The 24,207-nt window shown below is 45.3% G+C and overlaps 2 protein-coding genes across 2 annotated transcripts in view; both read left to right on the forward strand.

Annotated features, from left to right (window-relative positions):
* Window positions 1-11,436, forward strand: part of LOC146075907 (uncharacterized) — a 32,580-nt gene extending 21,144 nt beyond the window's left edge. Inside the window, exon 2 of the mRNA XM_083185593.1 lies at window positions 8,549-11,436. Within this exon, the coding sequence (XP_083041719.1) occupies window positions 8,720-9,646 (927 nt within the window). The 5' untranslated portion in view covers window positions 8,549-8,719 and the 3' untranslated portion in view covers window positions 9,647-11,436. The remainder of the gene's footprint in view (window positions 1-8,548) is intronic.
* Window positions 1-24,207, forward strand: part of LOC146075906 (uncharacterized) — a 149,031-nt gene that overhangs the window by 24,340 nt on the left and 100,484 nt on the right. The window lies entirely within an intron of this gene.

Here is a 24,207-nt window from a genome sequence, read left to right on the forward strand (position 1 = left end):
ACGGCTAATCTATCGCAGTTTATAGATTACCATCTACAACCCTTGGTGATCCGTAATCGATCTCATCTAAAGGACACGAGTGAGTTCCTAAAATCTCTGGAGACAGTCGTGTGGCAGGAGGGAGACATTCTAGTGACTGCTGATGTCTCCTCCCTATACACGATCATCAATCATGACCATGGCCTCCAGGCGGTTAAAATAGCATTACAAGGCTCGTCCATGGATTCCCTGCTACAGGATTTTATTTTAGAAGGGATCATGTTTATTCTTAAAAATAATTTCTTTTTATTTAAAGATGAATTTTATGTGCAGAATACAGGGACTGCAATGGGCACAAGGTTCGCCCCTAGCTACGCGAATCTCTTTATGGGAGAGTGGGAGACCAATGCCATCTGGTCCAACGCGCAGCATGGGGTGAACCTTGTGTCCTACGTCAGGTATATTGACGACATTTTTTTCATTTGGCGGGGTGAGGAAACTGAACTCGCCAGTTTCTGTACTTTTTTAAATGATAATGACAGGAATATTGTTTTAAACTATGAGAAGAGTAAAACATCTATTAACTTTCTAGATATTACTGTCTATGTCAAAGAGAATATGTTGCACACAAAAAACTTCACCAAACCAACGGACTCTGGCTCATATATCCAGGCCAGCAGTTGCCATCATAAAAACTGGTTGAAGTCAATACCAAGCGGACAACTAAAGAGGTTAAAGAGAAACTGTACAGAACTCGAGATCTTTGAGACTCAAGCCAATGAAATGCAGGAGAAATTTCAAGCATGTGGTTATGATAAAGACCAGCTAGATATGGCTAGACAAAATATTGCAGAAATGGACCGCAGGACTCTATTTCAACCAAATCCCAAGATTAACAACAAAGAAGGAAAAAAGTTCGAATTTGCTTTTGTTACTGGTTATAACTATAAGTAGAATCAGAATCAGAATCAGAATCTTTATTGTCATAAAATGGCCACATGCAGTGTACATTAAACGAAAATAAAAGAACATACAGCACATAAATACAGCAAAGGCATAAAAAGACAGTGTTAACAGACAACTAATCGTACATGCCTACATTATTAACCCCTAAGATTTACAATTATTTAAAATCCGAACAGCTATTGGAAAAAAACTCTCTCTAAATCGCTTTGTCTTACATAAAACTGATCGATAACGCCTATGAGATGGTAATAAGGAGAAAAAGTCATTATATGGGTGGGTAAAATCATTCAGAATACATTTTGTCTTCAAAGAAAGTCGACTCAGGAAGATGTCGTGCAGGTTTGGCAGAACAACACCCACTGCCTTACCCGCAGTTGACACAACCCTCTGAAGGGACTTTCGATTCGCAGCCGAGCAGGGACCAAACCAGGCCAATAACCCATAAGTGAGGATGCTCTCAATGACACAAGAATAAAAATTGGTCAGGGTCTTCTCACTCAGACCAGCCAGTCGCAGTTTCCTCAGGAAATACATGCGCTGGTTGGCCTTCTTAATAATGATATTAATATGGGTATTCCAAGAAAGATCATTAACAATATTGATACCTAGAAACTTAAAAGTATCAACAATCTCCACCGGTTGACCATTTAAGACCAACGGACAACACACAGTCTTTTTATACCTCCTAAAATCTAAGATCATTTCTTTTGTCTTGCTCACGTTAAGGATCAAACAATTCCCACTGCTCCAGGACTCTAATTTCAAAACTTCCGATCTATAAGCTGACTCATCATTGTTGGTGATAAGACCCACAATGGCGATGTCGTCTGCAAATTTAATAAGACGGACAGAATCTGAGCTGGAGAAACAATCAAACGTAAATAGTGAATACAATAAAGGGCTTAAAACGCACCCCTGAGGGACTCCAGTATTAACTACAAGTGTAGTGGAAACCTGGTCACCTATCTTGACGGCCTGAGGCCTATCAGACAGGAAATCCAGGATCCAACCACAGATAGACCCACTTAGACCTATGCTAAAAAGTTTTTTTACTAGCAATAGTGGCGGCACGGTGTTAAACGCCGAACTATAGTCGACAAACAAAATCCGGGCAGATGAACCCTTGGATTCTAGGTGGGCAGAAAGCTCATGAACTAACATGAGTATTGCATCATCCGTAGATCTTTTTGCTTTGTAAGCAAACTGAAAAGAGTCGAAGCCCGGAGGAATGCACTCCTTAACGTGAGCAAGAACCAATCTCTCAAAACTCTTCATAATTAATGACGTCAAGGCAATTGGTCGAAAGTCATTAAGACTTTCGGTTTTTCCTTTCTTAGGGACAGGTACAATGGTCGTAAATTTAAAACATTTAGGCACATAACAAGCTCTGAGGGATAGGTTAAAAATAAATGTAAAAATTCCTGCAAGCTGGGCAGCGCACTTTTTCAAAACCTTGCCTTGTATACCATCTGCACCGGCAGCCTTCCCAACCTTAGTGCGGAGAAAACACTTCCTTACTGACTCCTCATCTACCTCAAGGTAGGCCCCTGTATCCCACTGACTCATAGAAGGGGGGGGAGATAGAGTCGATTTATCAAAGCGGGCGTAAAAAGTATTCAGATCTTCTACCAGTGACGTGTCCACGCTGGGTTTTTTATTCGCCTTGTAATCCACAATATTCTGAACCCCCCTCCAAAGACACTTTGCATCGTTGCTCTGAGACACCATGTGCTCTAATTTAGTTGAGTACAACTTTTTAGCTTCCACGATCCCCTTTTTCAAATTCAGCCGGGCAGCCCTAAAAGCAGGTAAATCACCTGATTTAAAGGCCTTGTCCCTCACTGCCAGCAGGGAGTGAACCTCACCATTTATCCAAGGTTTATCGTTTGGAAAAGAGCGCACCTGCTTCTTAACAGTCACGCTATCAATACAACAGTTTAAATATCCTAACACCATAGATGTTAGGTTATCGACATCAACTAAACTATTCATGTCAACAGACTCTTCAATAAACAGATTCCAATCGGTAAACTCCAACTTGTCCTGGAGCCTATCCAGGGCACCCTCAGGCCAGGGAAATAGAGAAGTCCATTAATAGACACTGGTCGATTCTAAAAAAAGATCCGGTACTCAAAAATATAATTCCAGACAAACCGGTCTGTATATATAAAAAAGCACCAAATTTAAAATCCAAGCTCACCTCTAGTAGGTTGAAACCGGAGAGTCGCCCAGGAAGCATACGATCCATTGGTTTTTACAGATGTGGCCTGTGTCTACCTTGTAGACAGATCCAAGGTGAAAGGAATAAAACCACTGAAGTAAACATTAATGGAAAAATTGCAAAAATTACTAATTTTATCACTTGTAACAGTCAGAATGTTATTTATACTGTGAAGTGCTCTTGTGAGAAATTTTATATTGGGCGTACCTCAAGGCCGTTGAAAACGCGTATCGCAGAACACATACGAAACATCAAGAAAGGGGTAGAAACCCATGCCCTGTCAGCCCATTTTAAAGAGAAACATAATTGTTCACCCTCTCATTTAAGAGGTTTTTTTGGGCTTAAAACAGTGAGTGCAGATCTTAGAGATAAGGATACTGCAAGCAGGCTAGCAAAACTGGAGATGCAGTGTATTTTTGATTTTAAAACCTTGTCCCCTAATGGGCACAATAGCGATTTTGAATTGAAATGGTTCTTATAATTGTTATATGATGTGATCATTTCCACTTCTCTCTCTTTGTTTCAGCTTCTTGTGGATCTACCTAGTGTCAGTTCAACTACCTCACGTTTTTTTATAGTTTGTTATGCAGTTTTAATCAATTCCTGTATTTTTATACTATTTTTGTATTTTTATACGATTTTAATATGAAATGTCTTTTATGATCCCTTAAAAAGGTTTTTAAGATATGAATTGTATATGTACATAGATAATGTTGCACTTGGGAATAACTAAGCACCATGCACTTTTTTTAGCAATTTAAGCATCATGCACTTTATCGATATCGTGGAATGCATATTTGCGTTCCGTTAGTGTGTGCTATGTTACCATGGACACTCAGTCGAGTTATAGGAACTTCCGGGGATCGCGGAAGGGAGGATGAGACGCAGGTACTTCCGCGTTTTGCGGTCCACCACTTAGGGCCGCGCGGCGCATGTTTACCGCTTCCGGCTCCTATAGTGAGATGACACGTGGAGCGCAAGAACTTCCTGTTTTGCGCTCCACAGAACATTCATCTCAGTTATACAATACAGACCGGATATCCGGTTAATGGAACGCGGAAGTGCAATGGAACGCACGCCGCGATTCCTGCATTCATACATCATATACTGATTTAAACATTATGTGATTGACATTATTATATGAGTGGTTCCCAAATGCAACAATATATATAAATGAAGACACCATGTAACGTTTGCATTACTTGTACTGTTTGTATTGCTTAATTAGAATGCATGACAGGAAACAGGAAGGAATTGTACTTCCTGTCTAGTGGGTATATAAACCCTTTATTGAGAACACTCTGCACACCTTGATAAAGACCCAGGTAGGGTCGAAACGCGTAGGGGAGCAGCGAAGAAGGACACCATTTGGATCCAGATTGGAGAACACGGCTCAAAGTCAAGGCGGCCTGGGAAGCGAGTCTGGATACCACCCCAGGTTGTAGACTTTGTTTTTCAAACATCTGCCTGATCTAAAAAAATCTGGAACCATTTGTGGTCCTCACCACTTTTTATTGTTTGTTTTACGGTGTATCCTGTTGTTGGAAGACCGATGTTAATAAAGTGTCTTGTGGAAATTCCATTGCCCTGGTCTCCTTAAAAGATACCTTGATGGGAACATACTAACACCTTGCTGAGTGAGTTGGGGTATGCACCTCATTTTGCACTGTCTAATCTGAATATATATCATTTGGGAATCATTCCATACATAAAGATACCTTGATAGGTGTTTGTTGCTCATCATCCATGTGAGTTGGGTACGAAAACCCTCATATATTGGTGACAGGTCTGTCAACACAAGTTCCATAGGCCCAATCACATGGGTGAAAAAAACAGCTCAAGATTCTTAACACATGTGTTTTGGAACTTTTTCTAAAAACATTGTTTTATGTATATTTTTTTCCCCATATTTAACACGGGATTCGTGAATATGAGGACTCTCTATTAAAGAATTGGACCTACAAATATCGGAAGATCCAATCTTGAAAATAATTACCCACCCAAAGAGCAGGGAGAGCAGTGTGTACTTGGGAGTAGTGCAGGAGAACAGTGTGGGCATGGCGAGTAGTGTAGGAGAGCAGTGTGTACTTGGGAGTAGTGTAGGAGAGCAGTGAGAGCCTTGTGTAGTTGAGAGTAATGTACGAGAGCAGTGTGTGCATGGCGAGTAGTGTAGGAGAGCAGTGTGTGCATGGCGAGTAGTGTAGGAGAGCAGTGTGTACTTGGGAGTAGTGTAGGAGAGCAGTGTGTGCTTGGGAGTAGTGTAGGAGAGCAGTGAGAGCAGTGTGTGCTTGGGAGTAGTGTAGGAGAACAGTGTAGGAGAGCAGTGTGTACTTGGGAGTAATGTAGGAGAGCAGTGTGTGCATGACGAGTAGTGTAGGAGAGCAGTGTGTGCTTGGGAGTAGTGTAGGAGAAAACAAAATAGCATCACACTGAGCGATCCCACACAAATACTTTCACTACTCCTTACATCAATGTTTTCTGTATTAGGAGGGGTTCGTTGAAAGTCCTGGAGGTAATTCTGAAATAACTCAGAAAAAAAGAGACATAGTGCAGATAGTAGGATCCCCATGAAGAATTATAATTTTGATATCCCACTCACATAATAGATAATTTTATATAGGCAGAATAGGGACACTACGGTCCTGCATAGATCACTCTGACCCGATAGTGATGTGAAGGTTCAAAAGGTACCTAAAACAGGAAGTATATATAGTGCAACACTGTATAGGTAAAATAACAGGTTAGTTACAGGTTTACACTCACATTAAGAAATTAAAAACAAGCATGTAACACCACAGCTGGTGTAATATTGGATAGGTGAATATCAGCCAAGGATAATACTTGCTGCAAGCTTAATCTCAGGGGTGCCGGCTCCTCCAAGACAGCAGATGGATTACACAGCACAGTGAACTTCTGAGGAAGGACCCCCATAGGCCCAAACACCCACTTACTGGACACCGTGGAAGACACTCCGGATCCTACTGTGCTGCGGTGACAAATAGGGGGTAGTCAGCCCCCTTCTAGACAAAGAAAATGGAGGGGGGTACACTGTGCTAAACAATACATGTATCAACAAATTACTAATATTAGAAGTGCCAATTGGGTAAAAATATAACAGATTATTTATTAAAAAACATATAACATTCCATATTATAAAAAGGGGGCATTTGGTAAAAAAATTGAGGAATAGTTCAATTGTGTCCAGTTCATAGGGTACCGTATTTGTAGAGTCCACTAATTAGTGGCTCCGTTCCTATAGCATCTCCTAGTTACCAATGGTAGTGTATTATCCAATATGTCCATACAGTCCCGCGGTAGGTATTTGGTGGAAGTAGCACTCTCCCATATGTGATTGCTTTGTGTGTACACCGTATAGCGATGGTGATGCATGCACTGTCTCTCCTGCTTACCCTACATTAGATGCACAGATTGCTCAGCACACATCACAGGTGCATCGCTTGTGTGTCGCCATGTGTGCTGAGCGATCTGTGCTTTAGCACCTCACTCAGCATGGAGGCAGCAGCGCCACGTGTGTACACCCTATAGCGATGGTGATGCATGCACTGTCTATCCTGCTTATCCTACATTAGATATACAGATTGCTCAGCACACATCACGGGTGCATCGCTTGTGTGCCGCCATGTGTGCTGAGCGATCTGTGCTTTAGCACCTCACTCAGCATGGAGGCAGCGTCGCCCCATGTATACACCCTATAGCGATGGTGATGCATGCACTGTCTATCCTGCTTATCCTACATTAGATGCACAGATTGCTCAGCACACATCATGGGTGCATCGCTTGTGTGCCGCCATGTGTGCTGAGTGATCTGTGCTTTAGCTCCTCACTCAGCATGGAGGCAGCGTCGCCCCGTGTGTACACCCTATAGCGATGGTGATGCATGCACTGTCTATCCTGCTTATCCTACATTTGATGCACAGATTGCTCAGCACACATCACGGGTGCATCGCTTGTGTGCCGCCATGTGTGCTGAGTGATCTATTCTTTAGCACCTCACTCAGCATGGAGGCAGCGTCGCCCCATGTATACACCCTATAGCGATGGTGATGCATGCACTGTCTATCCTGCTTATCCTACATTAGATGCACAGATTGCTCAGCACACATCACAGGTGCATCGCTTGTGTTCCGCCATGTGTGCTGAGCGATCTGTGCTTTAGCACCTCACTCAGCATGGAGGCAGCATCGCCCCGTGTGTACACCGTATAGCGATGGTGATGCATGCACTGTCTATCCTGCTTATCCTATATTAGATGCACAGATTGCTCAGCATACATCACAGGTGCATCCCATGTGTGCCACCATGTGTGCTGAGCGATCTGTGCTTTAGCACCTCACTCAGCATGGAGGCAGCGTCGCCCCGTGTGTACACCCTATAGTGATGGTGATGCATGCACTGTCTATCCTGCTTATCCTACATTAGATGCACAGATTGCTCAGCACACATCACAGGTGCATCCCATGTGTGCCACCATGTGTGCTGAGCGATCTGTGCTTTAGCACCTCACTCAGCATGGAGGCAGCGTCGCCCCGTGTGTACACCCTATAGTGATGGTGATGCATGCACTGTCTATCCTGCTTATCCTACATTAGATGCACAGATTGCTCAGCACACATCACAGGTGCATCCCATGTGTGCCACCATGTGTGCTGAGCGATCTGTGCTTTAGCACCTCACTCAGCATGGAGGCAGCGTCGCCCTGTGTGTACACCCTATAGCGATGGTGATGCATGCACTGTCTATCCTGCTTATCCTACATTAGATGCACAGATTGCTCAGCACACATCACGGGTGCATCGCTTGTGTGCTACCATGTGTGCTGAGCGATCTGTGCTTTAGCACCTCACTCAGCATGGAGGCAGCGTCGCCCTGTGTGTCCTGGGCTTTTGTTGGTCATCCAGCTACTTTGATACAACATTTTGGCTTAAAAAGCAATTGTATGAGTTGTGAGGTGATCAGACTAGATGGGAAATGAGTGGAAATAAATGTCATTGTTGTAATAATACTGTAGGAACAAAAAACATTCTGTAATTTTTTATGGTTTCCATTATAAAAAAAAAAAAAAGAACCAAAACACAAAACCTGGGAGAGTGGTTTTGGCAAAACCAATCCAGAGCCAAAGCACTAAACCCTTAACATGTCCGGGTGCACACTCCTAACTGGCATCTGCTATAGTAAGGTAGCGAGATCTGTGCTGTGCATCTGACAGCAAATAGTCCCAGCCATTTGGCAGCATATAGAAATATAAAACAATGGTCCAGGAGTGATATACGTTCTATATAGAAATGTTCCTTACACAATATAACCCTGACATCACACTTGAACTACAGTATGTTAACCTTTTACATTTTACCTGTCTTACAGGACGATTGTACAACATCTTCTTATATTTTGAGTCCAAATCCTGCTCAAGGGGACGTTGTTCTCTGATCCAGCCAACTAAAGTCATCATTTCTTCTTACACCTGGAGGATTAAAGTGACTTTATTTTGCGGATAGAAGAAACATTCAACAATTAATTTTTCTTATCTCGTACATGATGAGCCTCACAGGAGAGAAACCACATGTGTGCTCTGAGTGTGACAAAGGCTTTACATATAAATCACAGCTTCTCAAACATCAGAGGAGTCACACAGGTGAGAAACAATATAAATGTTCTGAATGCAGCAAATGTTTTCCCCATAAGTCAAATCTTGTTATACATCAGAGAAGTCACACAGGAGAAAAGCCATATAAATGTTCGGAATGCAGCAAATGTTTTTCCCATAAGTCAAATCTTGTTATACATCAGAGGAGACACACAGGTGAGAAACAATATAAATGTTCTGAATGCAGCAAATGTTTTTCCCAAAAGTCAGATCTTGTCATACATCAGAGGAGTCACACAGGAGAGAAACCATATCAATGTTCTGAATGCAGCAAATGTTTTTCCCATAAGTCAGTTCTTGTCCTACATCAGAGGAGTCACACAGGAGAGAAGCCATATAAATGTTCTGAATGCAGCAAATGTTTTCCCCGTAAGTCAAAGCTTGTCCGACATCAGAGGAGTCACACAGGAGAGAAACCATATAAATGTTCTGAATGCAGCAAATGTTTTTCCCAGAAGTCACATCTTGTCCGACATCAGAGGATTCACACAGGAGAGAAGCCATATAAATGTTCTGAATGCAGCAAATGTTTTTCAGAGAAGTCACAGCTTGTCGTACATCAGAGGAGTCACACAGGAGAGAAACCATATAAATGTTCTGAATGCAGTAAATTTTTTTCACAGGAGTCACATCTTGTCCAACATCAGAGGAGAAACCATATAAATACTCTGAATGCAGCAAATGTTTTTCCGATACGTCCCATCTTGTCGTACATCAGAGGAGTCACACAGGAGAGAAGCCATATAAATGTTCTGAATGCAGCAAATGTTTTTCCCAGAAGTCACATCTTGTCCAACATCAGAGAAGCCATATAAATGTACTCAATGCAGTAAATGTTTTTCCCAGATGTCACAGTTTGTCAGACATCAGATGAGTCACACAGAAGAGAAACCATATAAATGTACTTAATGCAGCAAATATTTTCCCATAGGCTACAGCTTGTTGTACATCAAATGAGAGAAATGACAAGGCTGAGTCACATAATTATGGCCACCTCCTACATATGACAGCACCGTGTACACCATGAAGTATACTACATAGCATGCACTGGCTTGGTGGGTATATAAGGTGTGTGAAAGGCCACTTGCAGACATCACTCATTGTATGATGTGCAAAATGTTATGTTTATCAACATTCAGGCCAAGGGTGTCAGTATTTGTGATCAGAGCAGATTGTGACCTGATCACGTGCTGCTGTGGTGACTGATTATAATTACTGGACAAATGGGATCTCTGTGCTTAACTGATGTGGAAACTGATAATCACCATGGCCCTTTTTCTGATTGAGTCGGACGGCTGGTGTCGATGGTTGGTGTTTGCGCATATGCAGAGGTATTTCTGCGCATGTGCAAATGCCACGCACGTCCAAATATGACTTGAATTTTGTACAGAAAACAATCGGTCAGAACAATCCGAGGCAGGTGGTGGTGAGGGGCTGTTTGGGCTCATTACCATATGCATACGCCCCGTGTTTCATGGGCGTTCCCATGAAAACGCTGGGCGTACGTATGGTAATCTGGCCGTGACGCACATGTTGGGGGAGGACAGCTGACCTAGCCGGATGCCAGCTGCCCACCCATATCCCTGCATTCACACGGAGAAATGTCCAAGTGGTCTACAGCACTCGGAGATGTTTGACAGCGTGGTCCTTCATTCAATGGTCGGCGACCATCGGAGAATAGAAGAGGTTCCCACAGATGGGGGAGTTGTTCACATGTTAAATCCACTGGCTGTCTGTTCGCTCTGCGTCTTACCGCATTCGGATGGTGTGAGAGATCCGTACGGTAGGCGGGGCTAAGAACACTCGGTGGCTGTCTGAAAATTTGCGTCCGTCCGAGTCAACTAGAAGAAGGGCCCATGTGCCATTGATGTATGAGGTGAATATTGGTTACGAATGTGCTTCAGGGCCAACAGACGCGCTACAGTGGAGCAGCTCACCCGCAAAATGAGCCATGGGGCTACCAGATGTAAAATGATAATTTAGTGAACACTTCTGCATTTCGGGCTCTGAAGCAAATAGATGCCAAATAGATGGTCCCTGCACCTATGTAAGAAAAGATGCTTTGTTAAAAAAATAAATGTTTTATTTGCTGGATTCGGTATGGAATCCCGGGGTTCAAAATCCCGACGCTGGAATCCCGACCGCCGAAATCCCGACAAGGGGGAAACTTGGAGCGCCCCCTTGCGGGCTCGCTACGCTCGGCACGCTAATTTATTCTCCCTCTATGGGTGTCGTGGACACCCACGGAGGGAGAAAGTTTCAGGATTTCGGCGGTCGGCATTTGCTCAGCAGTATTAGAATTAGACCTCCGCTTATTGGGAAAGCGTTGCCTTCTATGGTCAGTCATGATTTCTGCCTCCGCCCACTCACCTTGACCCGATGTCTGTCCCTGCCTGCATCACTAAAAGAGACAGTCGGGCAGAGCATTGGGAAACCTGACAGAGGCCCTTATTCTGATCTGTGCGGCCGGAGCCGCATACGTTGCTCCGGCCGCACAAACCAATCCCCGCCCACAATACGGATCGCCACGGCCGTCCGTACACGGACGGCTGGCGATCCGCATGAAAATGGTGGGGCGTACACCTCCACCATGGTGGGAGCTGCCCCCTGCATTCGATGGTCGGCGACCATCGAAGGCAGGGCCGCACGCCCCACCAGCTCCCGCAAGCTGAGACCACACGGACAATCGTCCGTGTGAAAGCTTGTATGGGGGCGGAGAGCTGACATCCGGCGATGTCAGCTTTCCGCCCCCAGCACTGGCGTCATAGCCTCATTACCATGCATACGCCCCGCGTTTGCATGGGAACGCCCATGAAACGCGGGGCGTATGCATAGGGAAATGAGGCTATTAAGCCCCTCACGCCCCTATACGCCCCCTTTGCGGCGTTGAAAATTTTGGTGCGGCGATTTCGCCTGCACATGCGCAGAGTGACCTCTGCGCATGTGCAGAGTGAAAACATCGGCGGTACGGCCGCACGCGGGCCGTACCGCCCAGATCTGAATAAGGGCCAGAGTCAGAGCAGTTACATCCATCCGCGCTGCGGCTATTTCAAATGATGCGCCGGCTCAAGACTAGAAATTGGATCAAGCAAGAAACCCCTGGCATTGAGCAAGTAAACCCTACCAATGAGCAAGTAGGTAAGTGGCACTTATGTGGCATAATATGTAATGGGCATTACAGTCTGCATAATCCCCTGTCCCAAAAATCCATGCCCTAAATGTTTGCTGCGTGTCTTTGGCGTGCAATGTGGAGCATAAGTTGAATTAGGGATGGCCCACATTATTCTTTTTATGGGTGTGTGGGATAGGCCATAAATTTAAAGCTTTCAGGGAGACACCAAACACCTTAGCACCCACCCTGGCTGTGACATATGGGGGGGATAGAGGTGGGGGAAGAGAGTTCCACCACCTCTGCAGGACCACTTTAAGGACTGGGTTTGTATAAATCAGTCCTGCTAGATACAGGAGTGGTCTTAGGGGCACTTTCTTCCTTGGACAGTCTCTCTATTAGGAACTAGAGCTGCAGTAAAACTACAAACAGTGGAGACGGGGCTGCTGGTAGTGAGCCCTGAAATATACAGCTGTTCTGCTGGTACTGAGCTCTGTAATATACAGCTGTTCTGCTGGTGCCGGTACTGAGCTCTGTAATATACAGCTGTTCTGCTGGTACTGAGCTGTGTAATATACAGCTGTTCTGCTGCTGCTGCTGGTACTGAGCTCTGTAATATACAGCTGTTCTGCTGCTGCTGGTACTGAGCTCTGTAATATACAGCTGTTCTGCTGATGCTGGTACTGAGCTCTGTAATATACAGCTGTTCTGCTGGTACTGAGCTCTGTAATATACAGCTGTTCTGATGCTGGTACTCAGCTCTGTAATATACAGCTGTTCTGCTGGTGCCGGTACTGAGCTCTATAATATACAGCTGTTCTGCTGTACTGAGCTCTGTAATATACAGCTGTTCTGCTGGTGCCGGTACTTAGCTTGGTAATATAGAGCTGTTCTGCTGGTACTGAGCTCTGTAATATACAGCTGTTCTGCTGGTGCCGGTACTTAGCTTGGTAATATAGAGCTGTTCTGCTGGTGCCGGTATTGAGGTCTTTAATATACATCTGTTCTAAAGGTACCAGTACTGAGCTCTGTAATATACAGCTGTTCTGCTGGTACTGGCACCGGTATTGAGCTCTGTAATATACAGCTGTTCTGCTGGTGCTGGTACTGAACTCTGTAATATACCACTGTTCTGCTGGTGCTGGTACTGAACTCTGTAATATACAGCTGCTCTGCTGGTGCCGGGACTGAGCTCTGTAATATACAGCTGTTCTGCTGGTGCATGTACTGCACTCTGTAATATACAGATGTTCTGCTGATGACGGTACTGAGCTCTGTAATATACAACTGTTCTCCTTGTGCCAGTACTGAGCTCTATAATATACAGCTGTTCTGCTGGTACTGAGCTCTGTAATATACAGCTGTTCTGCTGCTGCCGGTACTGAGCTCTGTAATATACAGCTGTTCTGCTGCCAGTACTGAGCTCTGTAATATACAGCTGTTCTGCTGATGCTGGTACTGAGCTCTTTAATATACAGCTGTTCTGCTGCTGCCGGTACTGAGCTCTGTAATATACAGCTGTTCTGCTGCCAGTACTGAGCTCTGTAATATACAGCTGTACTGCTGATGCTGGCACTGAGCTCTGTAATATACAGCTGTTCTGCTAGTGCCAGTACTGGGCTCTGTAATATACAGCTGCTCTGCTGGTACTAATCTCTGTAATATACAGCTGTTCTGCTGGTGCCGGTACTGAGCTCTGTAATATACAGCTGTTCTGCTGCTGCCGGTACTGAGCTCTGTAATATACTGCTGTTCTGCTGATGCTGGTACTGAGCTCTGTAATATACAGCTGTTCTGTTGGTGCAGGTACGGAGCTCTAATATACAGCTGTACTTCTGATGTTGGTACTGAGCTCTGTAATATACAGCTGTTCTGTTGGTACCAGTACTGAGCTCTGTAAAATACAGCTGTTCTGCTGGTACCTGTACTGAGCTCTGTAATATACAGCTGTTTTGCTGATGCTGGTACTGAGCTCTGTAATATAAAGCTGTTCTGCTGATGCTGGTACTGAGCTCTGTAATATACAGCTGTTTTGCTGATGCTGGTACTGAGCTCTGTAATATACAGCTGTTCTGCCGATGCTGCTACTGAGCTCTGTAATATACAGCTGTTTTGCTGATGCTGGTACTGAGCTCTGTAATATAAAGCTGTTCTGCTGATGCTGGTACTGAGCTCTGTAATATACAGCTGTTTTGCTGATGCTGGTACTGAGCTCTGTAATATACAGCTGTTCTGCTGATGCTGCTACTGAGCTCTGTAATATACAGCTGTTCTGCTGATGCTGGTACTGAGCTCTGTAATATACAGCTGTACTGCTGATGCTGGTACTGAGCTCTGTAATATGCAGCTGTTCTGTTGGTACCAGTACTGAGCTCTGTAATATACAGCTGTACTGCTGATGCTGGTACTGAGCTCTGTAATATACAGCTGTACTGCTGATTCTGGTACTGAGCTCTGTAATATACAGCTGTACTGCTGGTACTGGCACCGGTATTGAGCTCTGTAATATACAGCTGTTCTGCTGGTGCTGGTACTGAACTCTGTAATATACCACTGTTCTGCTGGTACTGAACTCTGTAATATACAGCTGTTCTGCTGGTACTGAGCTCTGTAATATACAACTGTTCTGCTGGTACTGGCACCGGTATTGAGCTCTGTAATATACAGCTGTTCTGCTGGTGCTGGTACTGAACTCTGTAATATACCACTGTTCTGCTGGTGCTGAACTCTGTAATATACAGCTGTTCTGCTGGTACTGGTTCCGGTATTGAGCTCTGTAATATACAGCTGCTCTGCTGGTGCCGGGACTGAGCTCTGTAATATACAGCTGTTCTGCTGGTGCATGTACTGCACTCTGTAATATACAGATGTTCTGCTGATGACGGTACAGAGCTCTGTAATATACAATTGTTCTCCTTGTGCCGGTACTGAGCTCTGTAATATACAGCTGTTCTGCTGCTGCCGGTACTGAGCTCTGTAATATACAGCTGTTCTGCTGCCAGTACTGAGCTCTGTTATATACAGCTGTGCTACTGTTGCCGAGCTCTGTAATATACAGCTGTACTGCTGATGCTGATAGTGAGCTCTGTAATATACAGCTGCTCTGCCGGTACTGAGCTCTGTAATATACAGCTGTTCTGCTTCTGCCGGTACTGAGCTCTGTAATATACAGCTGTTCTGCTGATGCTGGTACTGAGCTCTGTAATATACAGCTGTTCTGTTGGTACCAGTACTGAGCTCTGTAATATACAGCTGTTCTGCTGGTACCTGTACTGAGCTCTGTAATATACAGCGGTTTTGCTGATGCTGGTACTGAGTTCTGTAATATACAGCTGTTCTGCTGATGCTGCTACTGAGCTCTGTAATATACAGCTGTTCTGCTGATGCTGCTACTGAGCTCTGTAATATACAGCTGTTCTGCTGATGCTGGTACTGAGCTCTGTAATATACAGCTGTACTGCTGATGCTGGTACTGAGCTCTGTAATATGCAGCTGTTCTGTTGGTACCAGTACTGAGCTCTGTAATATACAGCTGTACTGCTGATGCTGGTACTGAGCTCTGTAATATACAGCTGTTCTGCTGGTACTGAGCTCTGTAATATACAACTGTTCTGCTGGTGCTGGTACTGAACTCTGTAATATACCATTGTTCTGCTGGTGCTGGTACTGAACTCTGTAATATACAGCTGTTCTGCTGGTATTGGTTCCGGTATTGAGCTCTGTAATATACAGCTGCTCTGTTGGGGGATGCGGTTAATTTCCCGGCGGTCGGGATCCCGGCGGTCGGAATCCCGACACTGGAATCCCGACCGCCGAAATCCCGAAACTTTCTCCCTCCGTGGGTGTCCACGACACCCATAGAGGGAGAATAAAATAGCGTGCCGAGCGTAGCGAGGCACCGGGCCCGCTGCGTGGCGAGCGCAGCGAGCCCGCAAGGGGGGGGCGATCCATGTCCCCCCCTTGTCGGGATTTCGGCGGTCGGGATTCCAGTGTCGGGATTCCGACCGCCGGGATCCCGACCGCCGGGATATCATATCGGATCCTCTGTTGGTGCCGGGACTGAGCTCTGTAATATACAGCTGTTCTGCTGGTGCATGTACTGCACTCTGTAATATACAGATGTTCTGCTGATGACGGTACTGAGCTCTGTAATATACAGCTGTTCTGTTGGTGCAGGCACTGAGCTCTGTAATATACAGCTGTACTGCTGATGCTGGTACTGAGCTCTGTAATATGCAGCTGTTCTGTTGGTACCAGTACTGAGCTCTGTAATATACCACTGTTCTGCTGGTGCTGGTACTGAACTCTGTAATATACAACTGTTCTGCTGGTACTGAGCTCTGTAATATACAACTGTTCTGCTGGTACTGGCACCGGTATTGAGCTCTGTAATATACAGCTGCTCTGCTGGTGCCGGGACTGAGCTCTGTAATATACAGCTGTTCTGCTGGTGCATGTACTGCACTCTGTAATATACAGATGTTCTGCTGATGACGGTACAGAGCTCTGTAATATACAATTGTTCTCCTTGTGCCGGTACTGAGCTCTGTAATATACAGCTGTTCTGCTGCTGCCGGTACTGAGCTCTGTAATATACAGCTGTTCTGCTGCCAGTACTGAGCTCTATAATATACAGCTGTGCTACTGGTACCGAGCTCTGTAATATACAGCTGTACTGCTGATGCTGGTACTGAGCTCTGTACTATACAGCTGTTATGCTAGTGCCAGTACTGGGCTCTGTAATATACAGCTGCTCTGCCGGTACTGAGCTCTGTAATATACAGCTGTTCTGCTGCTGCCGGTACTGAGCTCTGTAATATACAGCTGTTCTGCTGATGCTGGTACTGAGCTCTGTAATATACAGCTGTTCTGTTGGTACCAGTACTGAGCTCTGTAATATACAGCTGTTCTGCTGGTACCTGTACTGAGCTCTGTAATATACAGCGGTTTTGCTGATGCTGGTACTGAGTTCTGTAATATACAGCTGTTCTGCTGATGCTGCTACTGAGCTCTGTAATATACAGCTGTTCTGCTGATGCTGGTACTGAGCTCTGTAATATACAGCTGTTCTGTTGGTGCAGGCACTGAGCTCTGTAATATACAGCTGTACTGCTGATGCTGGTACTGAGCTCTGTAATATGCAGCTGTTCTGTTGGTACCAGTACTGAGCTCTGTAATATACAGCTGTACTGCTGATGCTGGTACTGAGCTCTGTAATATACAGCTGTTCTGCTGGTACTGAGCTCTGTAATATACAACTGTTCTGCTGGTACTGGCACCGGTATTGAGCTCTGTAATATACAGCTGTTCTGCTGGTGCTGGTACTGAACTCTGTAATATACCATTGTTCTGCTGGTGCTGGTACTGAACTCTGTAATATACAGCTGTTCTGCTGGTATTGGTTCCGGTATTGAGCTCTGTAATATACAGCTGCTCTGTTGGTGCCGGGACTGAGCTCTGTAATATACAGCTGCTCTGTTGGTGCCGGGACTGAGCTCTGTAATATACAGCTGTTCTGCTGGTGCATGTACTGCACTCTGTAATATACAGATGTTCTGCTGATGACGGTACTGAGCTCTGTAATATACAGCTGTTCTGTTGGTGCAGGCACTGAGCTCTGTAATATACAGCTGTACTGCTGATGCTGGTACTGAGCTCTGTAATATGCAGCTGTTCTGTTGGTACCAGTACTGAGCTCTGTAATATACCACTGTTCTGCTGGTGCCGGTATTGAGGTCTTTAATATACATCTGTTCTAAAGGTACCAGTACTGAGCTCTGTAATATACAGCTGTTCTGCTGGTACTGGCACCGGTATTGAGCTCTGTAATATACAGCTGTTCTGCTGGTGCTGGTACTGAACTCTGTAATATACCACTGTTCTGCTGGTGCTGGTACTGAACTCTGTAATATACAGCTGCTCTGCTGGTGCCGGGACTGAGCTCTGTAATATACAGCTGTTCTGCTGGTGCATGTACTGCACTCTGTAATATACAGATGTTCTGCTGATGACGGTACTGAGCTCTGTAATATACAACTGTTCTCCTTGTGCCAGTACTGAGCTCTATAATATACAGCTGTTCTGCTGGTACTGAGCTCTGTAATATACAGCTGTTCTGCTGCTGCCGGTACTGAGCTCTGTAATATACAGCTGTTCTGCTGCCAGTACTGAGCTCTGTAATATACAGCTGTTCTGCTGATGCTGGTACTGAGCTCTTTAATATACAGCTGTTCTGCTGCTGCCGGTACTGAGCTCTGTAATATACAGCTGTTCTGCTGCCAGTACTGAGCTCTGTAATATACAGCTGTACTGCTGATGCTGGCACTGAGCTCTGTAATATACAGCTGTTCTGCTAGTGCCAGTACTGGGCTCTGTAATATACAGCTGCTCTGCTGGTACTAATCTCTGTAATATACAGCTGTTCTGCTGGTGCCGGTACTGAGCTCTGTAATATACAGCTGTTCTGCTGCTGCCGGTACTGAGCTCTGTAATATACTGCTGTTCTGCTGATGCTGGTACTGAGCTCTGTAATATACAGCTGTTCTGTTGGTGCAGGTACGGAGCTCTAATATACAGCTGTACTTCTGATGTTGGTACTGAGCTCTGTAATATACAGCTGTTCTGTTGGTACCAGTACTGAGCTCTGTAAAATACAGCTGTTCTGCTGGTACCTGTACTGAGCTCTGTAATATACAGCTGTTTTGCTGATGCTGGTACTGAGCTCTGTAATATAAAGCTGTTCTGCTGATGCTGGTACTGAGCTCTGTAATATACAGCTGTTTTGCTGATGCTGGTACTGAGCTCTGTAATATACAGCTGTTCTGCCGATGCTGCTACTGAGCTCTGTAATATACAGCTGTTTTGCTGATGCTGGTACTGAGCTCTGTAATATAAAGCTGTTCTGCTGATGCTGGTACTGAGCTCTGTAATATACAGCTGTTTTGCTGATGCTGGTACTGAGCTCTGTAATATACAGCTGTTCTGCTGATGCTGCTACTGAGCTCTGTAATATACAGCTGTTCTGCTGATGCTGGTACTGAGCTCTGTAATATACAGCTGTACTGCTGATGCTGGTACTGAGCTCTGTAATATGCAGCTGTTCTGTTGGTACCAGTACTGAGCTCTGTAATATACAGCTGTACTGCTGATGCTGGTACTGAGCTCTGTAATATACAGCTGTACTGCTGATTCTGGTACTGAGCTCTGTAATATACAGCTGTACTGCTGGTACTGGCACCGGTATTGAGCTCTGTAATATACAGCTGTTCTGCTGGTGCTGGTACTGAACTCTGTAATATACCACTGTTCTGCTGGTACTGAACTCTGTAATATACAGCTGTTCTGCTGGTACTGAGCTCTGTAATATACAACTGTTCTGCTGGTACTGGCACCGGTATTGAGCTCTGTAATATACAGCTGTTCTGCTGGTGCTGGTACTGAACTCTGTAATATACCACTGTTCTGCTGGTGCTGAACTCTGTAATATACAGCTGTTCTGCTGGTACTGGTTCCGGTATTGAGCTCTGTAATATACAGCTGCTCTGCTGGTGCCGGGACTGAGCTCTGTAATATACAGCTGTTCTGCTGGTGCATGTACTGCACTCTGTAATATACAGATGTTCTGCTGATGACGGTACAGAGCTCTGTAATATACAATTGTTCTCCTTGTGCCGGTACTGAGCTCTGTAATATACAGCTGTTCTGCTGCTGCCGGTACTGAGCTCTGTAATATACAGCTGTTCTGCTGCCAGTACTGAGCTCTGTTATATACAGCTGTGCTACTGTTGCCGAGCTCTGTAATATACAGCTGTACTGCTGATGCTGATAGTGAGCTCTGTAATATACAGCTGCTCTGCCGGTACTGAGCTCTGTAATATACAGCTGTTCTGCTTCTGCCGGTACTGAGCTCTGTAATATACAGCTGTTCTGCTGATGCTGGTACTGAGCTCTGTAATATACAGCTGTTCTGTTGGTACCAGTACTGAGCTCTGTAATATACAGCTGTTCTGCTGGTACCTGTACTGAGCTCTGTAATATACAGCGGTTTTGCTGATGCTGGTACTGAGTTCTGTAATATACAGCTGTTCTGCTGATGCTGCTACTGAGCTCTGTAATATACAGCTGTTCTGCTGATGCTGCTACTGAGCTCTGTAATATACAGCTGTTCTGCTGATGCTGGTACTGAGCTCTGTAATATACAGCTGTACTGCTGATGCTGGTACTGAGCTCTGTAATATGCAGCTGTTCTGTTGGTACCAGTACTGAGCTCTGTAATATACAGCTGTACTGCTGATGCTGGTACTGAGCTCTGTAATATACAGCTGTTCTGCTGGTACTGAGCTCTGTAATATACAACTGTTCTGCTGGTGCTGGTACTGAACTCTGTAATATACCATTGTTCTGCTGGTGCTGGTACTGAACTCTGTAATATACAGCTGTTCTGCTGGTATTGGTTCCGGTATTGAGCTCTGTAATATACAGCTGCTCTGTTGGGGGATGCGGTTAATTTCCCGGCGGTCGGGATCCCGACACTGGAATCCCGACCGCCGAAATCCCGAAACTTTCTCCCTCCGTGGGTGTCCACGACACCCATAGAGGGAGAATAAAATAGCGTGCCGAGCGTAGCGAGGCACCGGGCCCGCTGCGTGGCGAGCGCAGCGAGCCCGCAAGGGGGGGGCGATCCATGTCCCCCCCTTGTCGGGATTTCGGCGGTCGGGATTCCAGTGTCGGGATTCCGACCGCCGGGATCCCGACCGCCGGGATATCATATCGGATCCTCTGTTGGTGCCGGGACTGAGCTCTGTAATATACAGCTGTTCTGCTGGTGCATGTACTGCACTCTGTAATATACAGATGTTCTGCTGATGACGGTACTGAGCTCTGTAATATACAGCTGTTCTGTTGGTGCAGGCACTGAGCTCTGTAATATACAGCTGTACTGCTGATGCTGGTACTGAGCTCTGTAATATGCAGCTGTTCTGTTGGTACCAGTACTGAGCTCTGTAATATACCACTGTTCTGCTGGTGCTGGTACTGAACTCTGTAATATACAACTGTTCTGCTGGTACTGAGCTCTGTAATATACAACTGTTCTGCTGGTACTGGCACCGGTATTGAGCTCTGTAATATACAGCTGCTCTGCTGGTGCCGGGACTGAGCTCTGTAATATACAGCTGTTCTGCTGGTGCATGTACTGCACTCTGTAATATACAGATGTTCTGCTGATGACGGTACAGAGCTCTGTAATATACAATTGTTCTCCTTGTGCCGGTACTGAGCTCTGTAATATACAGCTGTTCTGCTGCTGCCGGTACTGAGCTCTGTAATATACAGCTGTTCTGCTGCCAGTACTGAGCTCTATAATATACAGCTGTGCTACTGGTACCGAGCTCTGTAATATACAGCTGTACTGCTGATGCTGGTACTGAGCTCTGTACTATACAGCTGTTATGCTAGTGCCAGTACTGGGCTCTGTAATATACAGCTGCTCTGCCGGTACTGAGCTCTGTAATATACAGCTGTTCTGCTGCTGCCGGTACTGAGCTCTGTAATATACAGCTGTTCTGCTGATGCTGGTACTGAGCTCTGTAATATACAGCTGTTCTGTTGGTACCAGTACTGAGCTCTGTAATATACAGCTGTTCTGCTGGTACCTGTACTGAGCTCTGTAATATACAGCGGTTTTGCTGATGCTGGTACTGAGTTCTGTAATATACAGCTGTTCTGCTGATGCTGCTACTGAGCTCTGTAATATACAGCTGTTCTGCTGATGCTGGTACTGAGCTCTGTAATATACAGCTGTTCTGTTGGTGCAGGCACTGAGCTCTGTAATATACAGCTGTACTGCTGATGCTGGTACTGAGCTCTGTAATATGCAGCTGTTCTGTTGGTACCAGTACTGAGCTCTGTAATATACAGCTGTACTGCTGATGCTGGTACTGAGCTCTGTAATATACAGCTGTTCTGCTGGTACTGAGCTCTGTAATATACAACTGTTCTGCTGGTACTGGCACCGGTATTGAGCTCTGTAATATACAGCTGTTCTGCTGGTGCTGGTACTGAACTCTGTAATATACCATTGTTCTGCTGGTGCTGGTACTGAACTCTGTAATATACAGCTGTTCTGCTGGTATTGGTTCCGGTATTGAGCTCTGTAATATACAGCTGCTCTGTTGGTGCCGGGACTGAGCTCTGTAATATACAGCTGCTCTGTTGGTGCCGGGACTGAGCTCTGTAATATACAGCTGTTCTGCTGGTGCATGTACTGCACTCTGTAATATACAGATGTTCTGCTGATGACGGTACTGAGCTCTGTAATATACAGCTGTTCTGTTGGTGCAGGCACTGAGCTCTGTAATATACAGCTGTACTGCTGATGCTGGTACTGAGCTCTGTAATATGCAGCTGTTCTGTTGGTACCAGTACTGAGCTCTGTAATATACCACTGTTCTGCTGGTGCTGGTACTGAACTCTGTAATATACAGCTGTTCTGCTGGTACTGAGCTCTGTAATATACAACTGTTCTGCTGGTACTGGCACCGGTATTGAGCTCTGTAATATACAGCTGTTCTGCTGGTGCTGGTACTGAACTCTGTAATATACAGCTGTTCTGCTGCTGCTGCTGGTACTGAGCTCTGTAATATACAGCTGTTCTGCTGCTGCCGGTACTGAGCTCTGTAATATACAGCTGTTCTGCTGCCAGTACTGAGCTCTGTAATATACAGCTGTGCTACTGGTACCGAGCTCTGTAATATACAGCTGCACTGCTGATGCTGCTACTGAGCTCTGTAATATACAGCTGTTCTGCTAGTGCCAGTACTGGGCTCTGTAATATACAGCTGCTCTGCCGGTACTGAGCTCTGTAATATACAGCTGTTCTGCTGCTGCCGGTACTGAGCTCTGTAATATACAGCTGTTCTGCTGATGCTGGTACTGAGCTCTGTAATATACAGCTGTTCTGTTGGTACCAGTACTGAGCTCTGTAATATACAGCTGTTCTGCTGGTACTTGTACTGAGCTCTGTAATATACAGCGGTTTTGCTGATGCTGGTACTGAGTTCTGTAATATACAGCTATTCTGCTGATGCTGCTACTGAGCTCTGTAATATACAGCTGTTCTGCTTATGCTGGTACTGAGCTCTGTAATATACAGCTGTTCTGTTGATGCAGGCACTGAGCTCTGTAATATACAGCTGTACTGCTGATGCTGGTACTGAGCTCTGTAATATGCAGCTGTTCTGTTGGTACCGGTACTGAGCTCTGTAATATACAGCTGTACTGCTGATGCTGGTACTGAGCTCTGTAATATACAGCTGTTCTGCTGGTACTGAGCTCTGTAATATACAACTGTTCTGCTGGTACTGGCACCGGTATTGAGCTCTGTAATATACAGCTGTTTTGCTGGTGCTGGTACTGAACTCTGTAATATACCATTGTTCTGCTGGTGCTGGTACTGAACTCTGTAATATACAGCTGTTCTGCTGGTATTGGTTCCGGTATTGAGCTCTGTAATATACAGCTGCTCTGTTGGTGCCGGGACTGAGCTCTGTAATATACAGCTGTTCTGCTGGTGCATGTACTGCACTCTGTAATATACAGATGTTCTGCTGATGACGGTACTGAGCTCTGTAATATACAGCTGTTCTGTTGGTGCAGGCACTGAGCTCTGTAATATACAGCTGTACTGCTGATGCTGGTACTGAGCTCTGTAATATGCAGCTGTTCTGTTGGTACCAGTACTGAGCTCTGTAATATACCACTGTTCTGCTGGTGCTGGTACTGAACTCTGTAATATACAGCTGTTCTGCTGGTACTGAGCTCTGTAATATACAACTGTTCTGCTGGTACTGGCACCGGTATTGAGCTCTGTAATATACAGCTGTTCTGCTGGTGCTGGTACTGAACTCTGTAATATACAGCTGTTCTGCTGCTGCTGCTGGTACTGAGCTCTGTAATATACAGCTGTTCTGCTGCTGCCGGTACTGAGCTCTGTAATATACAGCTGTTCTGCTGCTGCCGGTACTGAGCTCTGTAATATACAGCTGTTCTGCTGCCAGTACTGAGCTCTGTAATATACAGCTGTGCTACTGGTACCGAGCTCTGTAATCTACAGCTGCACTGCTGATGCTGCTACTGAGCTCTGTAATATACAGCTGTTCTGCTAGTGCCAGTACTGGGCTCTGTAATATACAGCTGCTCTGCTGGTGCTGGTACTGAGCTCTGTAATATACAGGTGTTCTGCTGGTGCCGGTACTGAGCTCTGTAATA

Source organism: Crinia signifera, chromosome 4 (assembly GCF_055691185.1).
Source record: "Crinia signifera chromosome 4, ASM5569118v1, whole genome shotgun sequence".
Taxonomy (NCBI): domain Eukaryota; kingdom Metazoa; phylum Chordata; class Amphibia; order Anura; family Myobatrachidae; genus Crinia; species Crinia signifera.